This window comes from Castor canadensis, chromosome 16, assembly GCF_047511655.1.
Source record: "Castor canadensis chromosome 16, mCasCan1.hap1v2, whole genome shotgun sequence".
Lineage (NCBI taxonomy): Eukaryota > Metazoa > Chordata > Mammalia > Rodentia > Castoridae > Castor > Castor canadensis.
This window is the reverse complement of record NC_133401.1, coordinates 21,289,166-21,314,141: the sequence shown is the minus strand read 5'-3', so window position 1 is coordinate 21,314,141 and position 24,976 is coordinate 21,289,166. Positions and strand designations below refer to the sequence as shown.

Here is a 24,976-nt window from a genome sequence, read left to right as displayed (position 1 = left end):
AAAGGAGCATCACAAGTTCCTGGCTAGCCTAAGATACACAGCAAGACCCTGTCTTGAACCACTCCCCGCAAAAAATGGAGTCACCAGGAGTAGAGACTCAGGAGACATCATATAAAAAGTATTTAGTGACATGGATTCCCCTGTACTGGCTCTGGGATGAGCCCAAGAAACAGCAATAACGAGCAGGGCGACAGTAGAAAGCCTGGGAGGGGTTTGAACTAGACATTGAGCGCAGGAGCGCCTCACACTGGTGGGGGCTGGAGGTAGCAGAGCTGGAGGTGGGGCCAGGTAGGGGCCAGGGGCTGGCCCAGCAGCAAGACCGAGAGCAGCAGCAGGAGCAGCAGGCCCAGGAACAGCCCCGGGACCAACGGGTGCCCAGTGAACCTGGTGGGGAAGCAGGAGAGGGCTTAGACGCTGGGGAGCCATGGTCTCCCCACATCTGGCCATCTCTTTCCTGGAGATGTCTGGAGGGCGCACCTGAGTCTCTGGGGCTGTCGGGGGGGTAGGCAGCGTGGGGCCCAGTGCCTCCTGACTGGGACCAGTTCCATCATCACAGGCAGCAGGGCTCGCTGGAGCTCCAGCTCGACAGGGCTGCTGGAGGCACAAAAGGAAAAACAATCACTGCTGGGCGTTTTGTCCCCAAGCCCTCTTCAAGGACCCAGGAGTCCCTTTACCTCTCAAAAGGGCTTCCTGCGATGTCTCTGGGGTGAGGGTCTCCCAGAGAGATGGGGAGAGCAGCCTGGGAGGAAAAAGGAGACACACCTGTGGCCCTGGGTTCTGGACTGAGAGAGGCCTCACGCCAGCCCACAGTAACCACATGGGATTGGTGAGACACACAGCCAGGGTGGCAGCTGCGTCCCTTGACAGGTCACCACACCTCTCTGTCTCCCTTTCCCATCTGCTAGTCCCCACCTCAGAGCATTAACGCAGAGACTTAAAGTGTGAGTGCAGAAAAGGGGGCAGAGGGGGCTCAGAAAGGAGCCTGCTCATAGGGAGCAGGAACTGTGTGAGCTGTTCGTTATCACCACCTCCATTCCACTGGATTTTGGAAGTTCCTTAGCCTCTGAGGGCAGAGGCCCCATCCTCTACAGGTGCCTGTCCCTGTGCTGGGCTGGCATAGTAAGGCATTCCTCCGACACCTTCTTGCCAGTGCCAGAGCCAGCAGTTGCTTTAAGATGAAAGCCACACAGATCCCTCCAGGGACCAGGCCAGCCCACTTTGTCTCCTTATTCCCTCTTTTCTCTGGAAGGGCCTCCTCTCTAGAGTTTGGGCCTTCCCATGCCCATACCTTTCCTCCACAGAGGAAGATAATAAAAAACAATAAAACCAAACACCAGTCCCGACCACTGCCTTCCTTGCAGCCAGCTACTGTGCCAGGCATGAAGTCAGCTGGACGGAGATGAGTGCCAAGTGGGCCGTGAGGATGCTGAGGTGGGTCCCATTTCCGGGGCAGTGGCGTGTGTGTGGCACGAGGAGGTGGGATTTGGGGCCCTGTGGCTCAGAGGTAAGCTTCCTCAAGGGAGAGGCGAGTGTCCTTACAGGCTAGGGACACCTGAGGTGGACTCAGTCCTGGCTCATGAGTTCCGCTCCTCCGCTGAAGGCCATGGGCTCCTCACCTCTCCTCATGAAGTTTCTTTCCCTTCCTTTTACTGAGAGCCGGGCTAAGCCCTTGCCTCACACTGCCACTAACGCTGTGTGGCTCCCAGTAGGACTGCGCCAGGATGCTGCGTCCCAAGGGAGTTCTGAGGCTGGCTGGGGAGGCAGTCTTCCCCTCAGCATGTGGGCGCATGTGCGTGTGCACTGATGCAATCCGGGGGTGTAGCCACGTCTGTGAGGCCTGTGGTGTGGTGGCTGCAGCCCTGTGCGTGTATGCGGTGTGTGCGGGTCTCTGGGGAACATTCTGGCCACCCGCCTCCCCGCTACCTTACCAAATGCTCTCATTAGCTAGAGCAAGTGCCTTGTTATCTCTTGGCCAAATGATTTTTCTCTCTGCTACTGAGGAGTTGGGATGTGTGTGTGGCGGGGTGCTGGGGAGGAATTCGTTAGCCTCCGGGGACCTGGAGTGACTGGGGACCAGGAGGGTGCTGGGAACTGCTTACCGTGACCCCCCTTTCCTCCTCCTCTTCCTCTTCTGCTGCTTTCTCAGCCTCCTCTGCTTCCTTCTTGCCCTCTCTTCTGGGCACCCTGAGGCCAAAAAAGTAATTGCAAGTACCTCTCCTTGGCCTGGCTCCCTGTGTCACGGGGCTGGGAGGGGCCTTCAATCCTTCAATGCAGGGCTCAGCCTGATCAGGCCCCAGGAGTGGGCTGGGGTCCTGTGTATGGACTTCTCAGGGGATTTCTCCTCAAATTTTCAAGAGTCTGTGACCGCTGAAGGGTAAGGGGGCCTTTATCTCAGATTAGCTTCTTCTGCTGTCCCTTTCCAGTTGACCCCCCTAGTCGGGAACTGAGATGGTTCTCACCATCTAACACACCAACTACATCACCAGCAGCGTCTTTAGGGGCACACTGTTTCCTCAACCTCCACTCAACGCAGGTGCAGGCTAACAGGCCCCCAGCCTCTGTGCCAGCCCAGTTGTCTGACCCCTCCAATTCCTACTTGGGACCCAGGCAGTTTAGTCCCCTGGGCCCCTCCAGGTCAGGCCCTCAGCCACCTCTAGAGGCTGCATATTCATCACTTCCCTCCTCCTGGCTTCTAGCCTGGGGTCCCACGGCCTGCCCCTGCAGAAATGCAGAGGTACCAGCCCCACCCCCAGTACCACTCAGTCCCTGATGATGCAGGGGGAGGTCACAGCTCCTGAGCCCCCAGCCCGCCCAATCTCAGTTCTTCCCAGACAAGTCCAATTAGAGGCCATGCAGGCAGCCTCATTAGTGGCCACAGCAGGAGCCTGAAATGGGAGGAATGGGAGGCACCACAGTCATCCAGGGCCCCAGGGCAGGTCCAGACATCTAGTGCTTGCTATATGCTCAGAAGCTGGACACAGCCTCATGACAAGCACGTAACAGTCACGGGGCTGGGCTTCAAGGATACAGCTGGAAGCTCATGGCAGCCCCGTTGCAAGTTAACTAGGGTGGGACCTGAGCCCGGGCTTTCTGATTCTGGAGGCCTCGTGGTCTCCTGACCCTGAGCTCTCCAAGGGTCCATCTGGGTCTCACTCATCCCAGGGCTCCCTGGAGATTCAGAGATTATGACTGCGATGACTTGTACCATCTGCCTGATAATTGTGTCTTTTCTACAAGAGTTCTCTTATACTGACTACTCTGGTCCTACAGGGTCCCCTCAGCCATCTTCTCCTCAGGAAGACTCCCCACTAGTGGGTCAGATGCCAGATCTACTCCTAAACCTGTCTGGGTCAGGGTCTGTCCCTCCCCAGCCCTGGAGGCACTGAGGGTAGAGCTGGATGTGACTCCTGATCGATAGGTACAGGATCCCCTTGGCAGACATGAATGAATGAACAAGTGAGGGAGTGGCACCTGACTCCCCCAGGACAGTCAGTCCTGGTGTTCTTCTAAATATCCACGTATTAGATGTCACCAGAGGCAGAGGACTGGCTCAGTGAGGATCAAGCTCCTTACCACAGGGACGGCTCCTTGCTTCCTTCTTCAGGGTGCGCTGGCTCTCCGTGCAAGTTTCTCTGCAGAAACAAAAAGGTTAGGCCTCCCCTGAGTCTTCTCACTCAGAGCCCTCTCCCTGCTTCAGCCTCTCCCCAGCCCAGCAATGTTTCTTCTCCCCACTGGAGCCCACACCTGTACACAGTGGCTCTCCTGGGCTGCGACCTTCTTTTAAGCCCTCCCACTTGAGATGACTATTATCCCCCCAAGAGCAGAAGCCAGAAATGTGATGGCTGCTCTTAATTCTACCAAGCTCCCTTCTCCTGCAGAACCCAGGAACACAGGCCCTAGATCCCAAGGGTGCCCCAGAAACTTCTCACACTTGCCTGCACCCAGAAGGAGCTCAGTCTTGCCTTTCTAACCCCCTTTCTCCTCCCAGTTCTCCTGTCTTGGGCTGGCTCTACCTGCTATGCTTCAGGACCCAGGGACCTGCTTTCTCCAGAGACACCTTGTTGTCTATGACCTCAACCACCAACCTGACAGTGTTTTCTAAATACTTTCTCTGAGCTCCAGGCTTGTGTACCCAACTGCTTCCAGTAGCTGTTGGATGTCCCTCAAGATGTTATCTCATGGTCATAAGATGAGCTCCTTCTCCTCCCCCTTTCGTCACTCACTCTTTACAGTCTGTCTGTCCCCAGCCCTGTCCCTTTTTCTCCACCTATAAGGCGTGGCCTGAATCAGGATTCAGCCCCATTGTCCAACCTCCTCCTTGGTCCTCCTGCCTCCAGCTGGTCCCTCATGGGGTTCCAGGGGGATCTTCCATGCCCAGAGCTGATCCTACAGCCTGCCCTTGCTCACAGCCCTCAAGAAAAGTCCAATTTCTTAGTTTGATAGGGATTCCTTTTATTCTGGCTGCAGACTTCTCCAAACTGTGCACCTAAAGCCTATCACACAGCTTTACCCTCCCAAGACCTCATGTAGGCTTTCCCTTCCTGTCTGGAAGGCCTCACTCCTTGAAGCACTTACATCTTTTTTTTTTTTTCCTTCAAAATAAACTCCAGTGTCAGTTTCCCTCTGACATCTCCCCGCCTCCGCCAGACACAGACACTCCTTTCTCAAGCTCCCACAGAGCCAGCCCCCACCTCTAGCACCACATCCTGCACTGGGTTGGCCCATTTGCCTGCATGAGTGACTTGGCTCACAGACCCGGCACAGTGGTGTCTCAAGGGTTTTGTCAGTCTTTCCCTGGATGGGGCCATCTCTTGGGGCATCTGAGAGCTAGCTGGAAGCAGAAGCTTAACTGACTTAGACTTTCCCTGAGAGACATGGCTCTGTCCACCACAGGCTGAGACTGTGCACATGTTGTTCTCTGAACCTCAGTTTCTCATGAGTAACAGCAGGGGAAGGATGAGGCTCCCACTTCCCAGAGATGTTGGGAAAGGGAGAACCTAAGCAAGTACTGCTGTCAAAGAAACACAGGGGCTTCTCTCAACCCAGGGAGTAAGTGACCAGAGGAACAAATTTCTCCTTGGAGGAAGGTGAACAGCTTTGAAGTGGCACAGTTTTCAAGACAATAACATATTTTTTACAGAGCTGTGAATATTTTCTTTTAAAAAAGAATTCCTTTTTAAAGAATTACAGTCTCAAGCCTGAAATGTGGTTTGAAGCCAGCTTGAGCAAATAGTTTGTGAGATCCCATCACAAAAATACCCAACACAGTACACATGTATGTAAGTGCAAAAATAATACCTGTTGAAATCATTCCAGGAATGGGAAGGCGGGGATAAAGGAGAGCAGTGGATGGGATGAATTCAAGTATGATATATTTGACACACTGTAAGAACCTCTGTAAATGCCACAATGTACCCTCACCCAGCCCAACAATAAAAAGAAAATACTCAACACAAAAAAAGGGCTGGCAGAGTGGCTCAAGTGATAAAGCACCTGCCTAGTGAGCATGAAGCCTTGAGTTTAAACTCCAATACCAGCAAAATAAAAAAACCTCAAAAGACAAACAAAAAAACAAATGAAAAGTAAAGGAATGGTGATGGTAACAGGATAAACAACTTAGCGTCTTCCTACAGTAGGACTGTCAGGTGATCCCTGACAGTATTTTCATGTTATTTATTTATTTGGTAGTACTGGAGTTTGAACTCAGGGCCTCTAGCACTTGAGCTACTCTGCCAGCCCTTGTTTTTTTTTTTTTTTTGAGATAGGGTCTCACTATGGAGCTCAGCCTGACCTCAAACTCTCCAATCTCCTTCCTCAGCCTCCCAAGTGCTGGGATTATTGACATATACCACCATACCCAGACTGACAGTGTTTCTAGAAAAGAAAACAACAAAGCCACTGCCAATTTGTGTCTTTGTTCACTTGTGCCCACCATACTACAGGGTCAGTTTCTAGTGGGCAGGGTTGGTGTCCTGTTTGGCTTCAGCTTTCCAGCACACAGAAGACCCTCATTAAACATTTGCTCACCAATTGGGGAGCAAGCAGAAGTGTGAAGGAGCCAGCCTGAGTGGCCCTCAGAGTTGTTCCAGGCTCCTTTCGAAGCTTCTGGACTCCTGAGGTCTCAGAGCCCCACCCTATTCACCTGTTCCCCAGCTAGGGCTTCATATGGAATCTCAGACTCCTCACTGGGCTCATGCATGGCCTCCTCCCACTGCCACACGCCACACAGGGGACTGGAGAGATCAGCATCTGCCACTTCTTGTTTCTGGGAAGGAGAAGTTGTTTCTGAGGCCAGGAAGGCCAGACTAAGGCAGAAGGCAGAGCCAGGGATGGAGATGGAAATGGTCTTAGGTGTGAGGCTAGGAGTAGGGTAGGAGGTGGAAAAGGGATGGTGTGAGGTTGGGGTGGGGGAGGGCATGGAATGGAGCAGAAGTGCTTGGTGCCTGGACAAGGACTGGGTTAAAGATGAACTTAAGGAATGAGATGGTCTGGGTTAGATAGGATGGGGGTGAGTCAGGGCTAGGTTAGCACTGGGTCTGGCCTGGGCAGGGCTGGGGTCTGAGGCAGAGAGAGAGAGTTAGAAGAGAGCTGAGATTGGCAGCACAGAGTTAGGGGTGACACAAGTGGGCCAATGTCCCAGAGCTCTGGGGCCATAGGCCAAGCTAGGTATGAGGGTTGGAGTGGAGAAACATTTGGAGTTTCTGCCTTGGTGGCTTTGGGTGTCTGACATGAGTGTTGAGACCTACCTGCCGAATGGCCTGGATCTCTAAGCCCAGTGATGGGGGCAGTGACATGGTCCAGCCTAGTCTTGCCTGGGCCCCTTCCAGCAGACTGGCGACATGGACAGAAGGGGGAGGTTGCCAGTCAGTTTACCTGGGCCCTGCCCTGCCCTGCCCTGCCCACTGGCTGGAGGTCAGCGTGCCCCACCCTTGGGCTCCCTCCTGCCTTCTCCTATTCCCACTCCACTCACTCATCTGGTTCCTCCTCATCTGGCCCCTTGTGGGTCTGAGTCAGCTTCTCCTCCAGGTGTGAGATTTCTAGCCTCAGTTCCTACAAGGGAGGCAGAATGTGGGGAGCACTTGGCTGTCCACTCTACCCTGCCCCCACCATGGGCTCCTCTTCCATGTCCTCTCTACTTCTTAGACAGATTACCAAGGGACCAGGGGAGAAAGCAGAGATGCTCTCTCCAAAGATGGCCAACAACAGGAGCTCAGAAGATAAAGCACCAAGCAGACTCAGTAAGGGAAGGCAGGCATAAGCAGACAGATGGGCCAGAGAGAGGCAGGATGAACTCCTAAAGCCCAGAGCCCGAGACACTCAGGGTGACGGATGGACGAACTCAACCCAGAGACAGATATAAGAATCCCACTACCCCGGTAGAGCCACAAAGATGGGAAGGGGGGATCCCACAAGAAGATATCCACAGAGAATGAAACTGAGGGGAAGACAGAGATACAGAGAGAGGTAGGAACAGACAAAAGTGAAAAAGCAAAGAGATGGCAACAGGAGTGACATGGTCATACAGCAGGGATGGAAGATGCCGTATGTGCACACTTGAACAAAGATCACCAGAGACAGACAGAGGTGCCAGCAGGAGAGGCAGCAAATCCCAGAGATGGCCAGAAGTGGCGAGGGCTGGGCAGACAGAGGGCAGCCCTTACCTGGGTCATCATTCTGTACTCCTCCAGGGTCTTGGCCAAGCTCTCTGCATGGCGAGTGCGCTGAGAAAGCCCAAAGCTGACTGAGACTGGACCCAGCTCCCCAAGACAAGGAGGCTAATGCTGGGGGTGGGGGTGGCCGGCTGGGGATGGGGGTAGCCAGGCCTGAGGGACAGTACGGGCATAGGTGCATCCAGTTCCTGAAGGGTCACGTTGGTGACCTGAGGGAGACTTTTGATCTTGCTGGGCTGTTTATCTTGGGATCAGACCCAGGTGGACTTCTCTTGCTAGACTAATGGCATGAGCCAGGCAGGCGCGCATGGAAGGCAAGTCTGTCTCCCTCCCCAGCCCCCTCACCTCAGAGAGGACGGCATCTCGTTGGCAAATGAGGCGTTCACACTCATAGAGCTGCCGCTGTCAAGGAAGGAGCCTGTCCATCTCTCTGGCTCTGCAGCCTCCCTCAGCCTTGCCCTCCCTCTGGTCCACCCTGCTCTCCCAAGGCCCTCTCCTCAGCCACCATGACATCCCTGGACATCAGCTATGCTTGAGGGGGTCCAGCTGCACTGCCCACGTGGCCCTGACAGCCTGGCCAGCTGTCAGGCACTAGGGAGGACAGCACCTTCAAAGTGTCCTTTTCTGTGGCCAGCTCCTCGCTCCTCCTCTTCACTCCATCCCGCTCAGCCAGCAGCTTCCCGTTCTGAGGAAGAACAGCCCACCTGTTACATTCACTCCAGAAAATGGTATTAGTACTAAAAACTGACATGTGGGGACACTTGCTGTCCCTCAGGCCTCCTGCTAAGCACTTCCTATACTTTAGCTGCTTTAATTCCTCCAACCATCCTACTGGGACTTCAGCTTTCATTCCTCCATGCATGGGAGATTAAAAAATAGGATCTTCATGGGGTTGCTGTGAGGATTAAATGAGCTAATCATTTCTAATAATTACTGAGCACTTTGCATGTGATGACTCATTTCCTATCCTTCATTTTAAAGACAGAGGCAACTCAGGCACAGACAGACTGAGAAACTTGCCCCGGTCACACAGGTAGTAATTCATGGAAATGTATGCTGAAGAATGTTAATGAACACAAAACATTTAGAATAGTGTCAGCAGTGCCTGGCCTTTTCCAAATGTTTCGTAAATGTTAAACATGAACTTTTTATTACTTTTTTTTAGTTGCTTTTTTTTGAGATATTTTCTTTATATAGATCAGGCTGGCCTAGAACTTTCAATCCTTCTACCTTGTCTCCTAAGTGCTATTACAGGAGTGCACCACCCTGCCTTGCTATAATTTTTTTTAAACATACACAAAATAAAAGACAGTATAGATGGGCTTGACAGTTGTAATCCCAGCTACCTGGGCAGTAGACATTGGGCAGGATCATGGTTCAAGGTCAGCCCAAGCAAAAAGTTAGGAAGACCGCCCCCTCAGCTCAACAACAAAAAATGCTGGGCATGGTGGGGTGTACCTATTACTCCAGTTATGTGGGGGGTGGGAGTTATGTGGGAGGATTGAGGTCCAGGTCAGTTCTGGTCCAAAAATGTGAGATCCGACCTGAAAAATAACTAAAAAAAAAAGAGTGGCTCAAGTGGTAGAGCACCTGCCTAGCAAACACAAGGCCCCTGAATTCGAACCCCAGTACCACCAAAAAAGAATACAATGAAACTCCATTATTCATATTATCTATCACTCAGCTTCACTAATTATATGCATTTTCCAGTTTTGGTTCTTCTCTTTCCTCCAGAGCTTTTGTTTTGTTTAACTGGAGTTTTGGGTTTTTTTGGTACTGGGGTTTGAACTCAGGGCCCACATCTTGAGCCACTCCATCAGCCCTTTTTTGTGATGGGTTTTTCGAGATAGAGTCTCACGAACTATTTGCCTGGGCTGCTTCAAACCTTGATCCTCCCGATCTCTGCCTCCTGAGTAGTTAGGATTACAGGCATGAGCCACCAGCACCCAGCTTAACTAGATTATTTTAAAGCAAATCCCAGGCATCATGTCACCTGTAGCTACTCCAGAATTTATCTCCTACTTGAGGATGTTAGCAAAGCCATGATAGCATTATCACCAACATTAATGGGGGTTCCTTAGTGTCACCCATCCTCTGTGCTCTGTCATTTTGGTTGCCTCACAAATGTCTTTATTCATTTAGTTTGAGGATCCAAACGAGGCCTACCATTGCTTTTGGTGGAAATGTGATGTCTTTTAACCTCACTGTAATTTCTCCCCTGATACTTTAGGCTCTTCATCTGTGGTAGCTGGTCATTTGTTTGGTGGAATTGGTGCACTTGATCTGGCTGATTTCTGTCCTGCTCTATGGTGACACTCACCATATCCTTCCACACCTTTACTTCTTATAAGCAGATAGGTAGATCCAAGGCCTTGGCTGGACTTGTTCAGTGTTTTGGCAAGAAAACTTTGTGGGTGGTTATACACATCACACTGAGGGGAATGCCATGTTTTGCTGTCTTAGCTATTAATGGTGTCATCATTTCCCATGTACAAAGGAAACTGAGGAGTGGAAAGAAGAAACTTGGCCAAGGTCATACGGGGCAGCCGGTGGACTCAGACCCCAAGCTGTGATTCCAAGTCCTGTGTTTATAACCCTTAGCTTCTCCTCCCAGCCAGAGGGATCCCTGGATGAGAGCCGGGTGCGAAGAGAATCAGCTTTACCCTGGACACAAGTTGCTCCGGGACTAGAAGTGCAGAGATGCTAATGCCTGAGGCCAGTGAGAGCAGAAAAGCAGCAGCAGGGGCTTTCTGAGGCTGTGCCTGGTCCCCATACCCCAGAATAAAAGGTGCTGGGAACTGAGGTCAGGAGAGGGCAGCCCGCACAAGCTGCTGAATGGGACATAAGAAAAAATGGACCAAATTCTAAGTTTCCAGGCACCAAAAGCCTCACAAGCTGCAATGTGTTGATGGCTGCCAGGGGATGCATTTTAGGTGGTACTAAGCCCTGCTCCCTGTGCCCCAGGATACACCCAGGCCAGCTCCTTCCTTTCCAGCTGGCTTGGCTCCAAGTCCTCCATCAGCTGCCTTCACTCTCTCCCCGTGGGCCTGGGCTGCCAGGTGAAGGGCAAAGAAAGGACGAACCAGGAGTGCTGTGTCAACATCTGTCCACCTGGTGGGGACCTGCAGGCCAGGTCCTGGATCATGTGGCAGGGAGCAGTTACTCAACCATCCTGCCTTCTGCAGTAAGAGGAACCAGGCCATGGATCCTCCACAGGATGCTGCTTGGACCTTCAGAGTGCTGAGTGTCTTGTTTCCCCAGCATTACCCACTGTAACCTGAGAACTCAATCCACAGATGCTCCGTAAGCAGTAAGCAGTAAGCGGTGGTGGCAGCAAGGGGAGAGAACCAAGAATAGCTCCAGTTTATCGAGCTCCTAGGAAGTCCCAGGCACTGTTCAAGGCATGTGACCTGGAAGCTGGCCTTCTGGGTGGGAAAAAGCAGGGACTGTTGGTGGCTGCTCACCAGCTTATTTCTTCTGCTTTCATCACCAGGAATCCACCATGAGTCTGAGGGCAGGTGGGCTCCAGCCCCAGATCTGGGAGTGAATGAAGAGGGAAATCTTGGCAGATTTTGCTGCTTAGTAACCCAGTAGTTATTCTCACCCCCATCTGGCTTGTACATCTCCCATCTAGCAGCTGAAGGTCAGATACTCTCCCAGATTCTTTTGCAGTTGAGGATGTTGTGCGATCCACTTTCGGCCAGTATCACATAAGTGCTCTGCTGGCGGGGGTGGGGGGGGTGGCGGGGGGGAATGGAGTAAGGTGAGGGGCTTCTGGAAAAGTTTTCCCTTATGATGAAAAAAGAGCCACTAGAGGAGTATTTGCTGGCACCTTCTCACTCTGCTTTGAATGAGAACTTGAGGTCAGGAACTCTTGCAGCCACTTGTAATCATGAGGACACAGGCAGAAAAGCCAATGAGGGCACCAGGGGTGGTGGTGGACATCTGTAATCCCAGCACTCAGGAGGCTGAGACAAGAGGGCTGTGAGGCCAGACAGGGCTACATACTGAAACCCTGTTTCAGGGTTGAGGATGTAGCTCAGTCATAGAGCACCTGCCTAGCATGTGTAAGGCCCTAGGTTCCATACCCAGCATAGGAAGGAAGGAAGGAAGGATGGAGGGAGGGAGGGAGGGCAGGCCAGTGAACTAACACAATAACCCTGAGACCACGTTCTTCCAAGCTCTCCTTAAGAACTGAAGCCACCATTTCCTTGGTGTTCTCTTCTTTGGAGCCAAAACTGTTCTGGACTCATCAGCAGCCACGTTACTCCTGCCAGGGAGCAGTTTGGCCATCATAGTTGGATGCCAGTTAGCTGTAAGGAAGGAGGTTCTTCCAGGAAATTTTTTTTTTTTTTGGTGGAACTGGGGTTTGAACTCAAGCCCTTGCAAAGCAGGTGCTCTACCGCTTGAGCCACACCCCCAGCCCATTTTGCTCTGGTTATTTTGGAGATGGGGTCTCTAAAACTAATGACCCCAGCTGGCCTCAAACCATAATCCTCCCATCTCAGCCTTCCAAGTAGCTGGGATTATAGGAGTGAGCCACAAGTGTCTGAACTCCTCATTCTTGAAAAATAAGTTCTGGAAGAAATTGTCACATCCTTTCCGCACTCCATGTATCACTTGCAGCATCCATCTTTCTGTGATGTCCTTTGCCCCAGGGGGTGAGTCAAGGAAGAGCCACAAAATAGCAGAAAAGGTTTTGATTTCCATGTAAAAGCCAAAGTGCAAATGTATGGCAAAGAAATTTAAGGGGAACATGGTGGAAGGGGCAGGATATGTGGTCTCCTAGAATAGGAAGAGATCCTTACAGCTGGAGCAGGAGGGACAGAGAAGAAAGCATGGACTGAAACTGGGTGGTGAGTCTACCAAGCTTAGGTGGAGGGATTGAGAGTGTGAAACCATAGAGCTCTTGGAAGACTGGGAGACTGAGAGAGGCAATGAACCCCTTCTCCAGATAAATTTCAGAACCCTGAGGGGCAGTACTGGCTGTGTGAGGAATGGAAGCAGAGGGCTAGTGAGGCCCTGTATACTTTCACAGGAGACCTGCAAACCTCCCGTGGACCTGGAAGAGTGTTGAGATGAGAGCAAGAGTCCCAGCCCAGCTAAGGGGGCTGCCAGCAGATACAGTGAGGACTGGAGTCCAGTGATCTGAAGGCAATGCAGCCTCCCCATGGCTTCACAGGTGACAAAGGCTGAGAACCAGATGGAACAAGCAAGATCCATCTTGTGAACAGAGGACCAATGCTGAGTGAGGACCCACTGCTTCCTGGAGCACAAGTTTCCCTGTGTGGATCTCCTGCAACTTAGACGTGACCTTAGAAGCAGATGTGTGTTGGGGCGGGGCGGGGGTGGGGGCGGCAAGGAGCAGGGGCACTCAGTGGTAGAGTTTCATCAAGAGATTAATTTCAGTTTAAACCTAAAAGAACTATGTGGCCTCAGAATGAACTAAGATACTGTTTTGTCTTAGATGGAATGGGGCTGCAACAGACAGAGGTTACTGCTTATGATGTGGTAAACCCTGAGCGAAATGCTGCCACTTAATCCTCACAGCAACCCTACCCAACAGGTGCCTTTCTCCCTGCTTCCTGGAGAATAAAAAATAGGCTGGGGGTTGGGGACGTAACTCAGTGGTAGAGTTCTTGCCTCATATGCCCACAGTCCCATCTCCAGCACAGAAAAATGAAAACAAAAAGAAGCTGTCTTGGAAAGGAGAAGTCCATGTCTAAAGGCTGGGCTCTGAACTCAGGGCTAATTTCAAAGCCTACATTCTTGTTTCAGCTTTATTTGCAGTGCTAGGGATCGACCCCAGGCCTTGAGCATGCTAGGAAAGTGCTCTACCACTTGGCCCCAGCCACGTTCTTTCTACTATAAAAAATACAAATGCACCGTGACACTAACTTTTTGGTCCTACCTGTGTTTGAGACTTTCTGAGCAGCTTGTGGTTTAAATCTCACATAACCCAATGAAGCAGATGCCACTGTTCTCTCACCTCAGTGGTGAAGACACCAAGGTACAGAGGGGAGGAACTGGCCCATGCTTAAGTAGGTGGCCTCAGTGTGAACCCAGGCACCAACACTCTGGTCACTCATGTAGCTCTCACTGTGTGTAATCTGAATTCAGGGACAGCACACACTATTTGGGATGCTGGGGTCTTCCCCCACAGGCAGGCGTTGTTTGGTTGCAGGCTGCTGGGATTTGGTAGCAGTGGGGTAGGGCCAGGAAGCCCAAGGACAGAGAAGGTGGGCAGGTAGTGGGCCTCAGCTCACCTCCTCCTGCAGAGTCTCCACTTCAGCCACCAGGTGCTGCTGCTCCTTTTCCTGAGCAAGCCGAGAGAGAGGACAAATGCTTTGCAGCTTGCTTGCCCCATAGCACCCTTCCCCAACTCCAGGACCAGAATGGGGCATGGTCATTAAAGAAAAGGGCTGGAGGGACAGCTCCGCTGTACCCACTGCACCGAAAGGGGCAGTGTGTAGGTGTGAGAAAGGCCGGGAAGAGCAGGACCTGGAGGGAGGGAGGAAGCCGCATGCTCTCCGTCCCTTCCACTCCGCAGCCAGGCTCTGTTGCTCCAGGAAGGAGGGATGGGCAGGGCACCTTTGTTTGCCTGGGCCAGCACCCACCGTCTGCCGGGCTTGAGCCAGAAGGTTGCGATTCTCCTCCTCCAGATTCTTGGCCAGAGTCTTCAGGTCTTCCAGCTCTTCATCCACGGCCTTGGCAAACTGCAGAGCCTGCTGGGTGCTGAGTGGGGCAGGGGCAAAGACCACATGATGGGGAGGAAGGCAGAGAGACAGCTTCCTGGAAGGAATTCAAGGTTGGGGCGGGAAGTGGGGGCAGAAACCTAGAAGGGAAGAGATTGAAATCCAGAAAGAAAAGGGCAGGACAGAGTATGGTTCAACCTAGAGACCTGGTTCAACCTTTCAACTGAGGAAGTGAACAGACCTAGAGAGAGTGGGAGATTAAAACAGTGGGACCACATCAGACACAAGGTACAGAGAGCACAGACAGGAAAAGGCAATGATACAGAGAATCAGAGAAGAAAGGAGAAGAATGAAGACAGAAGTTTGAATCTAAGGGAAAGACAGAATGAAACAGAAAAGCCTAGAGACAAGAACCACAGGGGCAGAGAATAAGAAGGGAAAAGAAGGAAGGAACAGATGTGAAGTCAAAGACCCCTGGAAGTTGATGCAGAGAGCAGAGCTGGGGCTGGGACTGGGGCTTTTAGGAGCAAACTGGCCAGGGGCAGGATGCCGCTCACCTGCGAAGCTGCTTGCGCAGGATGCAGATCTCTTCCCCAAGGCGTGCGGAGCCCTCCTCAGCTGTCTCCACACTGCGCTGCAGTTTGGCATTCTCCCCAGCTAGACGCCGGTTGCTAAGCTCCAGGTCCTCCAGGCTGCTCAGCAGGTCAGCTGTGGTGGGCCTGGGGGCCAGGAAGGGGCTGGGTCAGGGCCACAGTGCAGGGTTCCTTCCCAGGGCAGGGTAGGTGCAGGTGGTGGGAGACAGGGCTCTTCTGAAGAAACAGAAACAGGAGAGACTCCTCTGCTCTCCCTGAACCGTCAGCAAGGTTTTTGTTCCTTGCCCAATGGATCCTAAGCCCTACCCAGGCCTAGGCAGTCTGTAGAAAACAAGGGAGGGTGAGGGCAGGCAGGGAGGGGCCTGAGGGTATGTACGGCTCTGGTTTAGGGTCTTCGCCTCCAAAGCTTTCCAGATTGGCTGGGTCCTCAGCTTCTGGGCATCCTGGAGGGAGAGAGACAAAAAGTGTCAGCTCCATGGTAATCTTATATGTTTGGGTATCCCAGAGCTCCAGGCCTGCTCTTCATTTGGCCTATGCCCTTTCCCTTTTTGTCAGGTGATCTGGGCTCCCAGGGCTGAAGGTTCCCCCATTTGGAAGGACCCCTGCTCATCACTACCTTGAGCTCAGGCTGGATTTTCCAGATAAGCCCCCTCCCAATTCCCTTATACCAAATACTGGGCAGCACCTCAACTCCAGTCAGGGCCCAGAGCTGGCCTGCTTTCCTCAGCTCATAGCCCTCTCCTGGTCCCCAAGCCTGATGAAGAAGGTTCAAGAGATGTCAAGAAATATGCAGTTTTGGTTTTGATTTTGTAAGGCAGGAGAAATTTAGCCACTTTTTTTTTTTTTTTTTTGGTGGTACTGGAGTTTGAACTCAGGACCTATACCTTAAGCCACTCCACCAGCCCTTTTTTGTGAAGGGTTTTTTGAAGATAGGGTCTCAAGAACTATTTGCCTCAGCTGGCTTCAAACCAGGATCCTTCTGATCTCTGCCTCCTGCATAGCTAGGATTACAGGTGTGAGTCAGGGGCACCCAGCTAAACTCAGGGCTAGGCAGGCGCTCTTCCACTTGAGCCACTCTGCCAGCCCTTTTTTGTGATGGTTTTTTCAAGATGGGCTCTTGAGAACTATCTGCCTGGGGCTACCTTCAAACTGCCATCCTCTTGATCTCTGCCTCCTAAATAGCTAGGATTATAATAGACATAAGCCACTGGCCTCTAGCTCATAGCCACTTTGTAAAGGAGCATGTCAGAGGTATGAAGCCCTGGGCACAGGATGGTGAGCAAGCAGCCAACTCAGCCCCAGGACAGGGGACTAACTGGTGAAGAGACTGCTAGAGGGACAAGCATGCAGGTCTGAGTGAGGAGCAGGCAAGGATCTGGACAGCTTGGGGCCTCCCCTTTGCTGAGGGGTGAATGATGAGGACAGGATAGAAAGTTTAGGCTGGAGCACTGACTGAGCAAAGGCCTCTGCTGTGGAGATGCAGGCATACATTGCAGGAGCACTGCAGGCACTGAAGAGCAAGGAGGAGGTGCCAGGGCCTTGGAAGCCTCTAGAACAGGGCTGACACTGGGAGGAAGGGTTAGAAACAACCCTCAGAGGAAAAACAAAACAAAACAACCCAAAAATTCAGGTAAGGATGAGAGGACAGTCACAAAGGCACCGAGTAAGCCATGCTCATAGCTCCAGGCTGGAGCAAAGGTCCTTGGTTGCACCTCATCCGTTGCTCTGTCCTGGTGGGAAGTTCCCCCACTGGCAGACCCCTGGTCTGCCTGCTTCCTTCCATATATAGCAACTCACCAGATGGCAGTTGCTGGGAGGCCAGGGCTCCCTCGAAGGCGGTCTCCTCTGCCAGCTCTAATCCCCTGTATCAAAAGGATGAGGCTTAGCCCCCCTGTAGCTGCCCGCAATCGTGACCTGCCACTGCAGGGGACTGCAGAGGGGAGGAGGGACCAAGTCAGGTGAGAGTGGGCACTGTGGGAGGAAGGTGAGGCCAGATGGCGAGTGCCTGGGGCCAGATGGAAAGCAGGAGGGGCAGGGACTGCATCGGTGAAGGGACTAGGAGGGGCCAGTTGGTCCCCTAAGCTCTTCTCAACTCCAGCCCTTTTATTTCAGTCTCCCAGATGCTCTGTGTCATTTTACACAGTATTTTATCCTCAGACCCCTTCCCAACCCTTCCACTCTTATCTCTGTACTTTTCTCTCCTCCTTAGGCTTATTCCAACCACAGTAGGTCCCCGGGCTTAACAGTTGCTGGCTACAGTAAGCAGGTATGAGGGCAGGTTTTAGGACTCCCCAGAGGAGAATGAAACTGCAGGGACTCACCCTTGCAGCTGACAGGCAGCAATCCAGTCCCGCATGACCACTAGGAAGGTATCCAAGTCCACAGTGGCTCCAGGGCCCTCCCTGTTGGGGTCCAGGCTTCGGGCCAACGTTTGGAGACGTGCATCCTGGGGGCCCTGGCCCGTCACGGCCTCCAGGTAGGCCAGCACATGGGTCACAGCCACAGTGCCTGGGGCCAAGCACATTGTGAGGGAGGCTGGGTGGGTGGGGGTGGTATCCAAGTCTGGGCAATGACTTGGAGCAGGATGTCACTAGCTAGCTTGGTGGCACCCCTAACCCACAGTATGGAAGAGATACCTTAAGCAAGTCCCTGCCCCTCCTCTGAGTCAACTTTTCCAAAAAGTGGAGGGGCAGCACCTACGTGCCCACCAGGCCCATGGTAGCCACCTCCCCTTCTCCCAGAGCCCAAAGCCTTGTCCTTTTCTGTCAAGGTACCCCAAGTTCTCCTCCCAGAAGGCCACCATCCCCTTATCCACTTCTTTCCTGAAGCTTCCAAAAGCACTCATTTTGCTTCAGCAGGACCCCAAGAAAGGGCCTTCCCTCACACCTTTCCATGGCCTTCCAGTTCCCAGAACCCACCCCTATGCCCCCACTGCTCTCCCAGCACCTCCCACCTGTCCTCTGAGGGTCACAAGCTTCAAAAGTAGAGTTGAGTATTTGCTCCTCTAAGGTGAGAAGTGGTCCTGAGCTCACCTCCTCAGGCTGCTCCCAGAGGTACACTGAGGAGACAAGAGGGTGATACCAGGTCCTCAGTCCTTGGCTCTACAAGAAGAGGGAATCCCCTCGGAGCTGCCTAGGGCTAGGGCTGGTGGAGAACAGCAGGGAGTATTGTGGGAATGGCAATGTGAGATCTCTGAGTCACTACCCCCTCCCCACAGAGGTCTCATCTTTTAGGCCAGGAAGACCCCCCTGCTGTTTAACTCTTTCTGTCCAATCAGCTTCAGAGCCTGATAACCAGCTCTGATGTCACTCTTGCCTCCTCTGACTGGGCTCAGAGGAGGCCAAGCGTGGGGGAGGGCAAAGAGGAGAGGATTCTGGGAGGCGCTGAGGGCGAAGGGGGGCCCAGGAGCCAGAACAATCCGATAAAGCGCGGGCAGCCCGCATCGATCTTGCCCACTGCATCTCCGGTCTCCCAGCCTGCCCCAGGGACCAGGTCTCTCTCCTCCCTGTATCCCCAGAAGAGGCTGGCATCATTTGAGCTCATAGAGCCCAGGGCCAGGGGCCCAAGAAGTGGAGGGATCGGGTGATTCAAGATGGGACAGAGCTTTGTGGGCCTGTTAGACTAATTTGGCCATGCATGTCTGTGGGCAAATCGCTTCTTCTTTTGGAGCATCTGTCTCCTACCTGTAAAATGGGGGGATGGGTAGAATGATCCCTCTCAGTGGGCTGGAAGAATTAACTCTGAGTATGTGAAGAACATGTGTGCATGTGTGTGTGCATATATGCGTGTCTGTTCCAGGATCTGTTTGTCCACTGCTGTATTCACACTGCCTGCACGAAGCAGGCACTCAACTGTTCCATGACAGTAGGAGAGTCTCCCCTCCAGAAGTCACTGGGCTGACCCAGCCTCTCTCCTAAGGCTGGAAGTGGCTTTCCTGGTGTTGTCAGCTAGGAACAGCAGCATAGGCTGCAGGGTGAGGTAACCTGGGCTAAGGCTTGAAATGAGTGGTGACCCCTGGAGTCAGGGACTCTCTGAGCCTCAGCTGCTTCCTCTGGAAAATAGGGGTGGTGTTATCTCCCTCCTAGAGAAGAAATGAGATAAGATCTAGAAAGGCCCTTGGCCTGGCACATGGTGGAAACTTAATAATAGAGCGGAATGTTTACTTAGCATTCAGTAGATGCCAGGCCTCTTCTGAGCACTTCACATGTAGTGGGTGGTTGCTATTCTTAGGCCCATCTTACAGATGAGGACACTGAGGCATAGAGAAGTTAGGGGCTTGCCTTATATCACCTTCCAGCATAGGGTCCCCTTTCTTATCCCTCTAACTCTTCCAGGGCTCTTTCTTGTGAGTGAAATTTGTCCCCTCCAGGCTTGGAGTCATGCTCCTGGGTTCCTCCCTTGGGAAGAGAGTTGCAAGTCAAGGTTAGGGGAGGCAGGTTCTAGCTGCAGTTTGGTTTCTTCCTCTCACTGTTCTCTCCATTTATGGATAAGAACTCTGTAGACCAGCAAGACCACTTGCCCAAGGCTGCTGGCCAGGAGCAGCCAAGCTGTATGTAGATCATGCAGGCTCTGAGGATCAGTAGTGTCTGCAAGATGTCACATTCTGCCCTGTTCTCCCTTCTTGATTTCCTTTCTCAGTGCCTCTATCTCTCTGCTCCTGCTCTTCTCTACCTTTCTTTCTGGATTTTTCTCCCAACCTTTTCCCAAGTCTCTCTCTCCTGTGTCCAGCTGTTTCCATGTCCTCCACTCCCACTGTCTTCTCTCCCATAGCTTGGCGACTGTTTCTCGAGCTTCTCTTTCCTTCCTCCACTGTCCCTCTGTCTCTTTCCCTGCTTTCTCTGTCTCCATCTCCTGGGTGTGTCCCTTCCTTTCCTTCTGGAGCCTCTGGGGCTGGCTCAGACTTTGCTAGCGGTTCCTGGTGGCCGTTCGCCCTCTGCTGGTGCAGGAGAAGTTTAGATGGTCAACCTGCCCTCTTCCTTCTGCCTATGGCCCTACTACCTGGAAAGTCTCCTGAGGCTAGAGTGAAGGCTAGGGGCCTTGGGACACGCTGCAGGCTGTGCTGTGGGACACCTGGGAGCCTCTAAGAAAGAGTCTTTGCTTCCCCTGATCAGACTAGGCTCTCCCACTTAGCAGTTTCAGAGAGGGTGACCCAGCACCTCCCTTCTAAGGATGGCTCTCATGTCCACATGGTCTGCATTAATCCATTCACACAAGAGAATCTGAGTTCCTGCTGTGTTAGGCATGCAGCGCTTGGGGTAGTGCTAACCGACAGATAGTCACTCACTGCATGTGGTTCTTGAGATGCTTGATTATTGCAAAGCACACACTAGATCTTGGAGACTAGATCTTTTGAAAAAATGAGAATATCTCAATACATTTTTATACTGGTTATATGCAGAAGATATTAGTTTAGATATAGAAGACTAAATAAAATATATTATTACCATTCATTTTGCTTGTTTCTTTTCCTTTCCTTTTATTTATTTTTGCAATGCTGGAGATGGAATCCAGGGGCTTGGGCATGCTAGGCAAGCACTCTACCACTTGAGTATGCCCCCAGCCCTGGTTTCATGGAGACAAGATCTCACTAGGAGCTTAAGACTGGCCTTGAACTGGCACTCTTCCTGCCTCTACCTACTGAGTGCTGGAACCACAGGTGTGCACCACCATACCTGGCTCACATATGCAATTTTCAATAACTTTAAAAGGGCAGGGGGTGTAGCTCAGTGGTAAGCACTTGCTTAGCATGCACAAGGCCCTGGGTTCCATCCCTAGTATTGGAAAGAAAATGCTGGAAGCTTGGTTCATGTGGTACAGTGCCTGTCTAGCAAGCATAAAGCCCTGAGTTCAAAAGCCAGTACCACACACACACAAAATTACATATGTGGCTCACATTATACTTCTGTGGATAGCACGATCTAGGAACTGGGAGTACCAGAGTGAATAAAACAAGACATTGCCTTATGAAACTCATGCTCTAGGGGACAGAGACTAAACAGATGTGAATAACACTGGCTCAAGGGGGAGAGGAGCGATCATGACAGGGCAGCTCCTTTACCCAAAGTAAGAGGTGCCATTCAGACAGTGGTCTGAATGGAGGGAGAAGGGGGGTACTCCAGACAGTGACAGTGTGTACACAGGCTTCTGCTATCACACAGCCCAGCTTCCCAGAGCAGAGGGGATAAAGGGTACTGACAAGTGGGTGGCCACATAGCAGGTTACTTAATACACTGTTGCTCCCTCCTGCCCATCCTGCATAGCCACCTAAGCCACTTTTCCCAAGTCCCCAAGTCATAGCCTAATACCCATTCACTCCCAGCTCCCTCTTTCTCCTCCTCTGGGGCAAACAGGGACCCAGCCACCTACTTTCTGCAGCGGGGCCACCAGCCCAGCCCTCTGGCAGGTCCATGGAACACTCCTGCTCTCCAGCTGCTGGCCAAACTACCAGCCTCCTGCCATCACTGGGGGGGACAGGAAAGAGACTGGCTGTCCAGAGAGCTCCTGGAAGGACAAGCAGGGGAATGGCTTCCTCAGACCAGCAACCCTCAGGTGGGGATCAGCCCGCCCAACCTGTGCCCCAGGCCCTTTGGGTTCTCAGAACCTGTTTGCCACCCCCGCCTCAACCTGGCAGCTCCCGCTCAGACCTGTTTTTATGGATAAGCTGTGGGATGGCAAAATGGGGGCCTAAGGGGTGGGCAGCAGAAATCAAAGGTAGGTTAGCAGGTGGTAGGAGGGGCACAGCTTCTCCAGGGAGAAGGATGCCTCTCTGCCTCCCACAGTTCATGAAGTCCACAACCCTGTCTCTCCTGCCCAGTGACTCTAACCTGTACCTCCTTCCTCACAGCCCTGCCTTGTCTTCTCCCTGGGCCCACATCCCAGCCTCTAGCCCATCCCCACTGGGCCTGAGAGCTGACATGCCCTTCTCCTCCTGCTCAGGGCCCTTCCCTGGCTCCCCAGTACCAGGGGACAGAGCCCAGATAATGATGAAGGCCCTGCATGCAATCCCCTCCTCAAATCACACTGGATTCTCTGGCAACTCTGAAGTGCATGTTGTTCCCCAAAGTGGCCTGCTGTTCCCACCTGTGGCCTCTGCCTCCTGCTTTCCTGTCTTTGCTGCTCTGGAAAATGTCTCTCCCCTCCACCCTGGGTTGAATGATACTAAGCATCTGGGCTCCAACACAGCCTAGCAGTTGACGTGCTTGCTAATTTTATCCTCTATTTGGATTGTGGACCTCTTATATCACTTTGTCCCTGTCTCTCCCCATCTCCCAACCCTCCCATGGCTCCCTAGTGACATGCAGGTTTCTTGAAACCGTGTGTGTGTGGTGTGTGTGTGTGTGTGTGTGTGTGTGTGTGTGTACACATGCTGGGGATGGAACTCAGGATCTCCCACAGTCTAGGCAAGCAATTTACCATTTGAGCCACACCTTTTTAAGATAAGGTCTCACTAATTTTGCCTGGGCTGGTCTTGAGCTTTCAGTCCTCTTGCTTCCACCTCTGGAGTGGCTAGGATTTACAGGCATGAGCCACCCTGCCTCTTTTTGTCACGTTTTTCTATACCAGCCTACCTCAAACTCCCTTACCCCCCCATGACAATGGGAGCTCAGTACTGTTATTCCCCAGGTTCCCAGCTCAGAGTCCCTGCGGCCTCTCCTTGTCCATGGCCCAGACTGGCTCACGGGCCCTGAGCAGCCTTCCTTGGCTCCATGCCCTGATAGTGCCCTGTCCTGCCACCATTATTACCAGGTTGACCACACCACTGAGCATCCAAACTCCGTGCCACTTTCTTTTCTTTCCTTTTTTTTTTTTTTTTGTGTTTCTGGGGTTTGAACTCAGGGCCCACACCTTAAGCCACTCCACTCGCCGTTTTTTGTGAGGGTTTTTTTCAAAATCGGGTCTCCCGGAACTATTTGCCCTGGCTGGCATCCAACTGTGATCCTCCTGATCTCTGCCTCCTGAGTAGCTAGGATTACAGACTTGAGCCACCTGTGCCAGGCCCTTGTTTTTTTTTTTTTTTTTTTTTTTTTTGCGGGGGGAGGGAAATACTGGAATTTGGTAGGCAGGCCCTTTATTGCTTGAGTCACAACCCCAGTCCAAACTCCAGGCCACTTTTTTTTTTTTTGGATGAGATTTGGGTTTGAACTCAGGGCTCCAAGCTTGCAAAGTAGGCTCGAGCCCAAACTCCAGTCCATTTTGCTCTGGTTATTTTGGAGATGGGGTCTTCAGAACTATTTGCTTGGGCTGGCCTCAAACTTCAACCCTGATGGTCTTAGTCCCCCAAGTAGCTACAATTACAGGTATGAGCCACCAGCACCCAACTCAGGCCACTTGCAAGAGGGAAAGGGGCCTATTATTAGTTACCCCAGGCCATGTATCCCTAGGTTTGAGGGGACACTGGGAAACTGTCACCCGAGGGTTAAGGGTCACCTGGTTTATCTGTCCCCTTTCCTCGCCAAGTGCTAAATGCTCCCAACACTCTGCTTTCTGGACAGATCAGGTACACCTTGTGAAGACAATTTTTAAAAGGTTCTAGAAAAATAAAAAGGGCCTTTGTGGGGAGACCAAGTACCCTGGGGGAGGCAAAGGGGCAATGGCTGGCGCAGAATGGGGAAGGTCCCTGAGAGGCTGCTGATGGTCCCTGGAATTCTGGGGGTGTCAGTCTTTGATAGGATCCAGGGAGGGGATCTCTTAACTGGATTTTTGGGAAATGCCAGGCAGGCTCTGAGGGAGAAGTTGGACAGAATTTCTAGAAGATTCTAACAGAAGTTCAGGGGTCACCTGTAAGATTTCCTAGCAGGTTCCCTTTAGGCATTTCAGAGGCGGTTTTGGGTCAGGATTTTAAGAATCTTTTTAACAGGATTCAGAAGGCTCCAAGGACTAAGAATCTCTCCTATAACTTGGAGACCTGTGTCAAGATTTCGGGAGGAACCTTGCCACAGACATGGCATACCTGGAGTCGTACCCCACTCTCGGGACACAGCTGAGGACCACGAACAAACGGCAGTTGCGAGCAGAGTGGGAGAAATGCGCGTGCGCCTTTCCCGCCAGAAAAGCGAAAGGGGCCGGGCGGTTCCAAGACTGCGAGGTGTTGAAACCCCACCGTTTCCGGACTGCGCAGGCGTACACCGCGGGTAGGCGCGTGCTGCCCTGGAGTTACCTGGAACGCCGTGAATGCGCATGCGTAGGACTGCGAGGGCGTTGCGCCTAGACCTGTGGAGCCGGCGCATGCGCAGTGATGAAGCGGGCGCCTCCTGTAGGGTTTGTGACTGGTGGCGGAGCAGCAGCGGCGGGCGCCCAGGTTGCACTAGGCTCTTCCTCTTTCGCCTTAAGCTTTGATGAGATAAGGCGGAGCGGGGGATAATTGGACAGAGCGACTCCGTGTCCATCCCCATGTCTCATCGGCCACTTAAGTCATGTTGTTTCTGTGCTCTGTTCCGTATCAAGCCCGCCGGGCACCGTCACAATGATGTCCAGCTTCACCTGGACCCAGTCCACTCCCACGCTCTTTTGTGACTAGTCACATTGTTTGATAGGTTCCAGAAGACTTTTTTCTCAAACCATTTCATTCATTTCTTTTGGGTGAGAGTAGGGGGAAAACCCCATAGCTTTTATGTCTAGAGAGAGACTGAGGGTTACATCTAAATTTGACTCTCAAGGTTGTTTGGAACAAAAGATGTCCCATCCACTGGGACCCTGTTGACTGAGCCCTTTTGCACACCTCCTTGTTTATCTGCCCGTCCTCGTTCATCTGTAGAGTGACCGTCCCTGCCCCCATCTCTGTCTGCTTACTCTCTTAGTAGTCCTCCTGTCATGTCCCCACCAAGTGACATAGTCTCTCTATGCAGAATGAGACCATTTGGAGACTTGAACATACATGGCTTAGTGTAGGTGCTTGACATTTTTTGTTGAAATGAAGAAATGAATGGGATTCATGTCTCTTAATCGGTAGAGTGGACAGAGTCAGACATTCTTGGGTTTGAATTTTGGCTCCATCACTTCCTAGCTGTGACCTTGGGAC

General features: G+C 52.3%; 1 protein-coding gene across 4 annotated transcripts; it reads right to left on the bottom strand.

Annotated features, from left to right (window-relative positions):
• Window positions 1–102: 102 nt before the first annotated feature.
• LOC109683845 (protein KASH5) lies at window positions 103–24,120 on the bottom strand. Of its 4 annotated transcripts, none has more exons than XM_074057948.1 (20): window positions 23,909–24,120; window positions 21,325–21,459; window positions 17,912–18,016; window positions 17,280–17,466; window positions 16,756–16,820; window positions 15,335–15,401; window positions 14,923–15,084; window positions 14,288–14,405; window positions 13,937–13,987; window positions 8,278–8,355; window positions 8,016–8,072; window positions 7,662–7,721; window positions 6,971–7,050; window positions 6,747–6,831; window positions 6,143–6,265; window positions 3,574–3,632; window positions 2,100–2,184; window positions 675–739; window positions 478–594; window positions 103–384 (listed from the first exon to the last, which is right to left on the bottom strand). In XM_074057948.1, the coding sequence occupies exons 2-20, from the start codon at window positions 21,365–21,367 to the stop codon at window positions 243–245; spliced, it is 1,749 nt and encodes a 582-aa protein (XP_073914049.1). In that variant the 5' UTR covers window positions 21,368–21,459; window positions 23,909–24,120; the 3' UTR covers window positions 103–242. The 4 variants fall into 4 exon arrangements, with proteins under 4 accessions (XP_073914049.1, XP_073914047.1, XP_073914050.1 ...); XM_074057946.1 differs by having other exon boundaries at window positions 478–591; window positions 23,909–24,040; XM_074057949.1 differs by lacking the exon at window positions 21,325–21,459.
• Window positions 24,121–24,976: the final 856 nt, after the last annotated feature.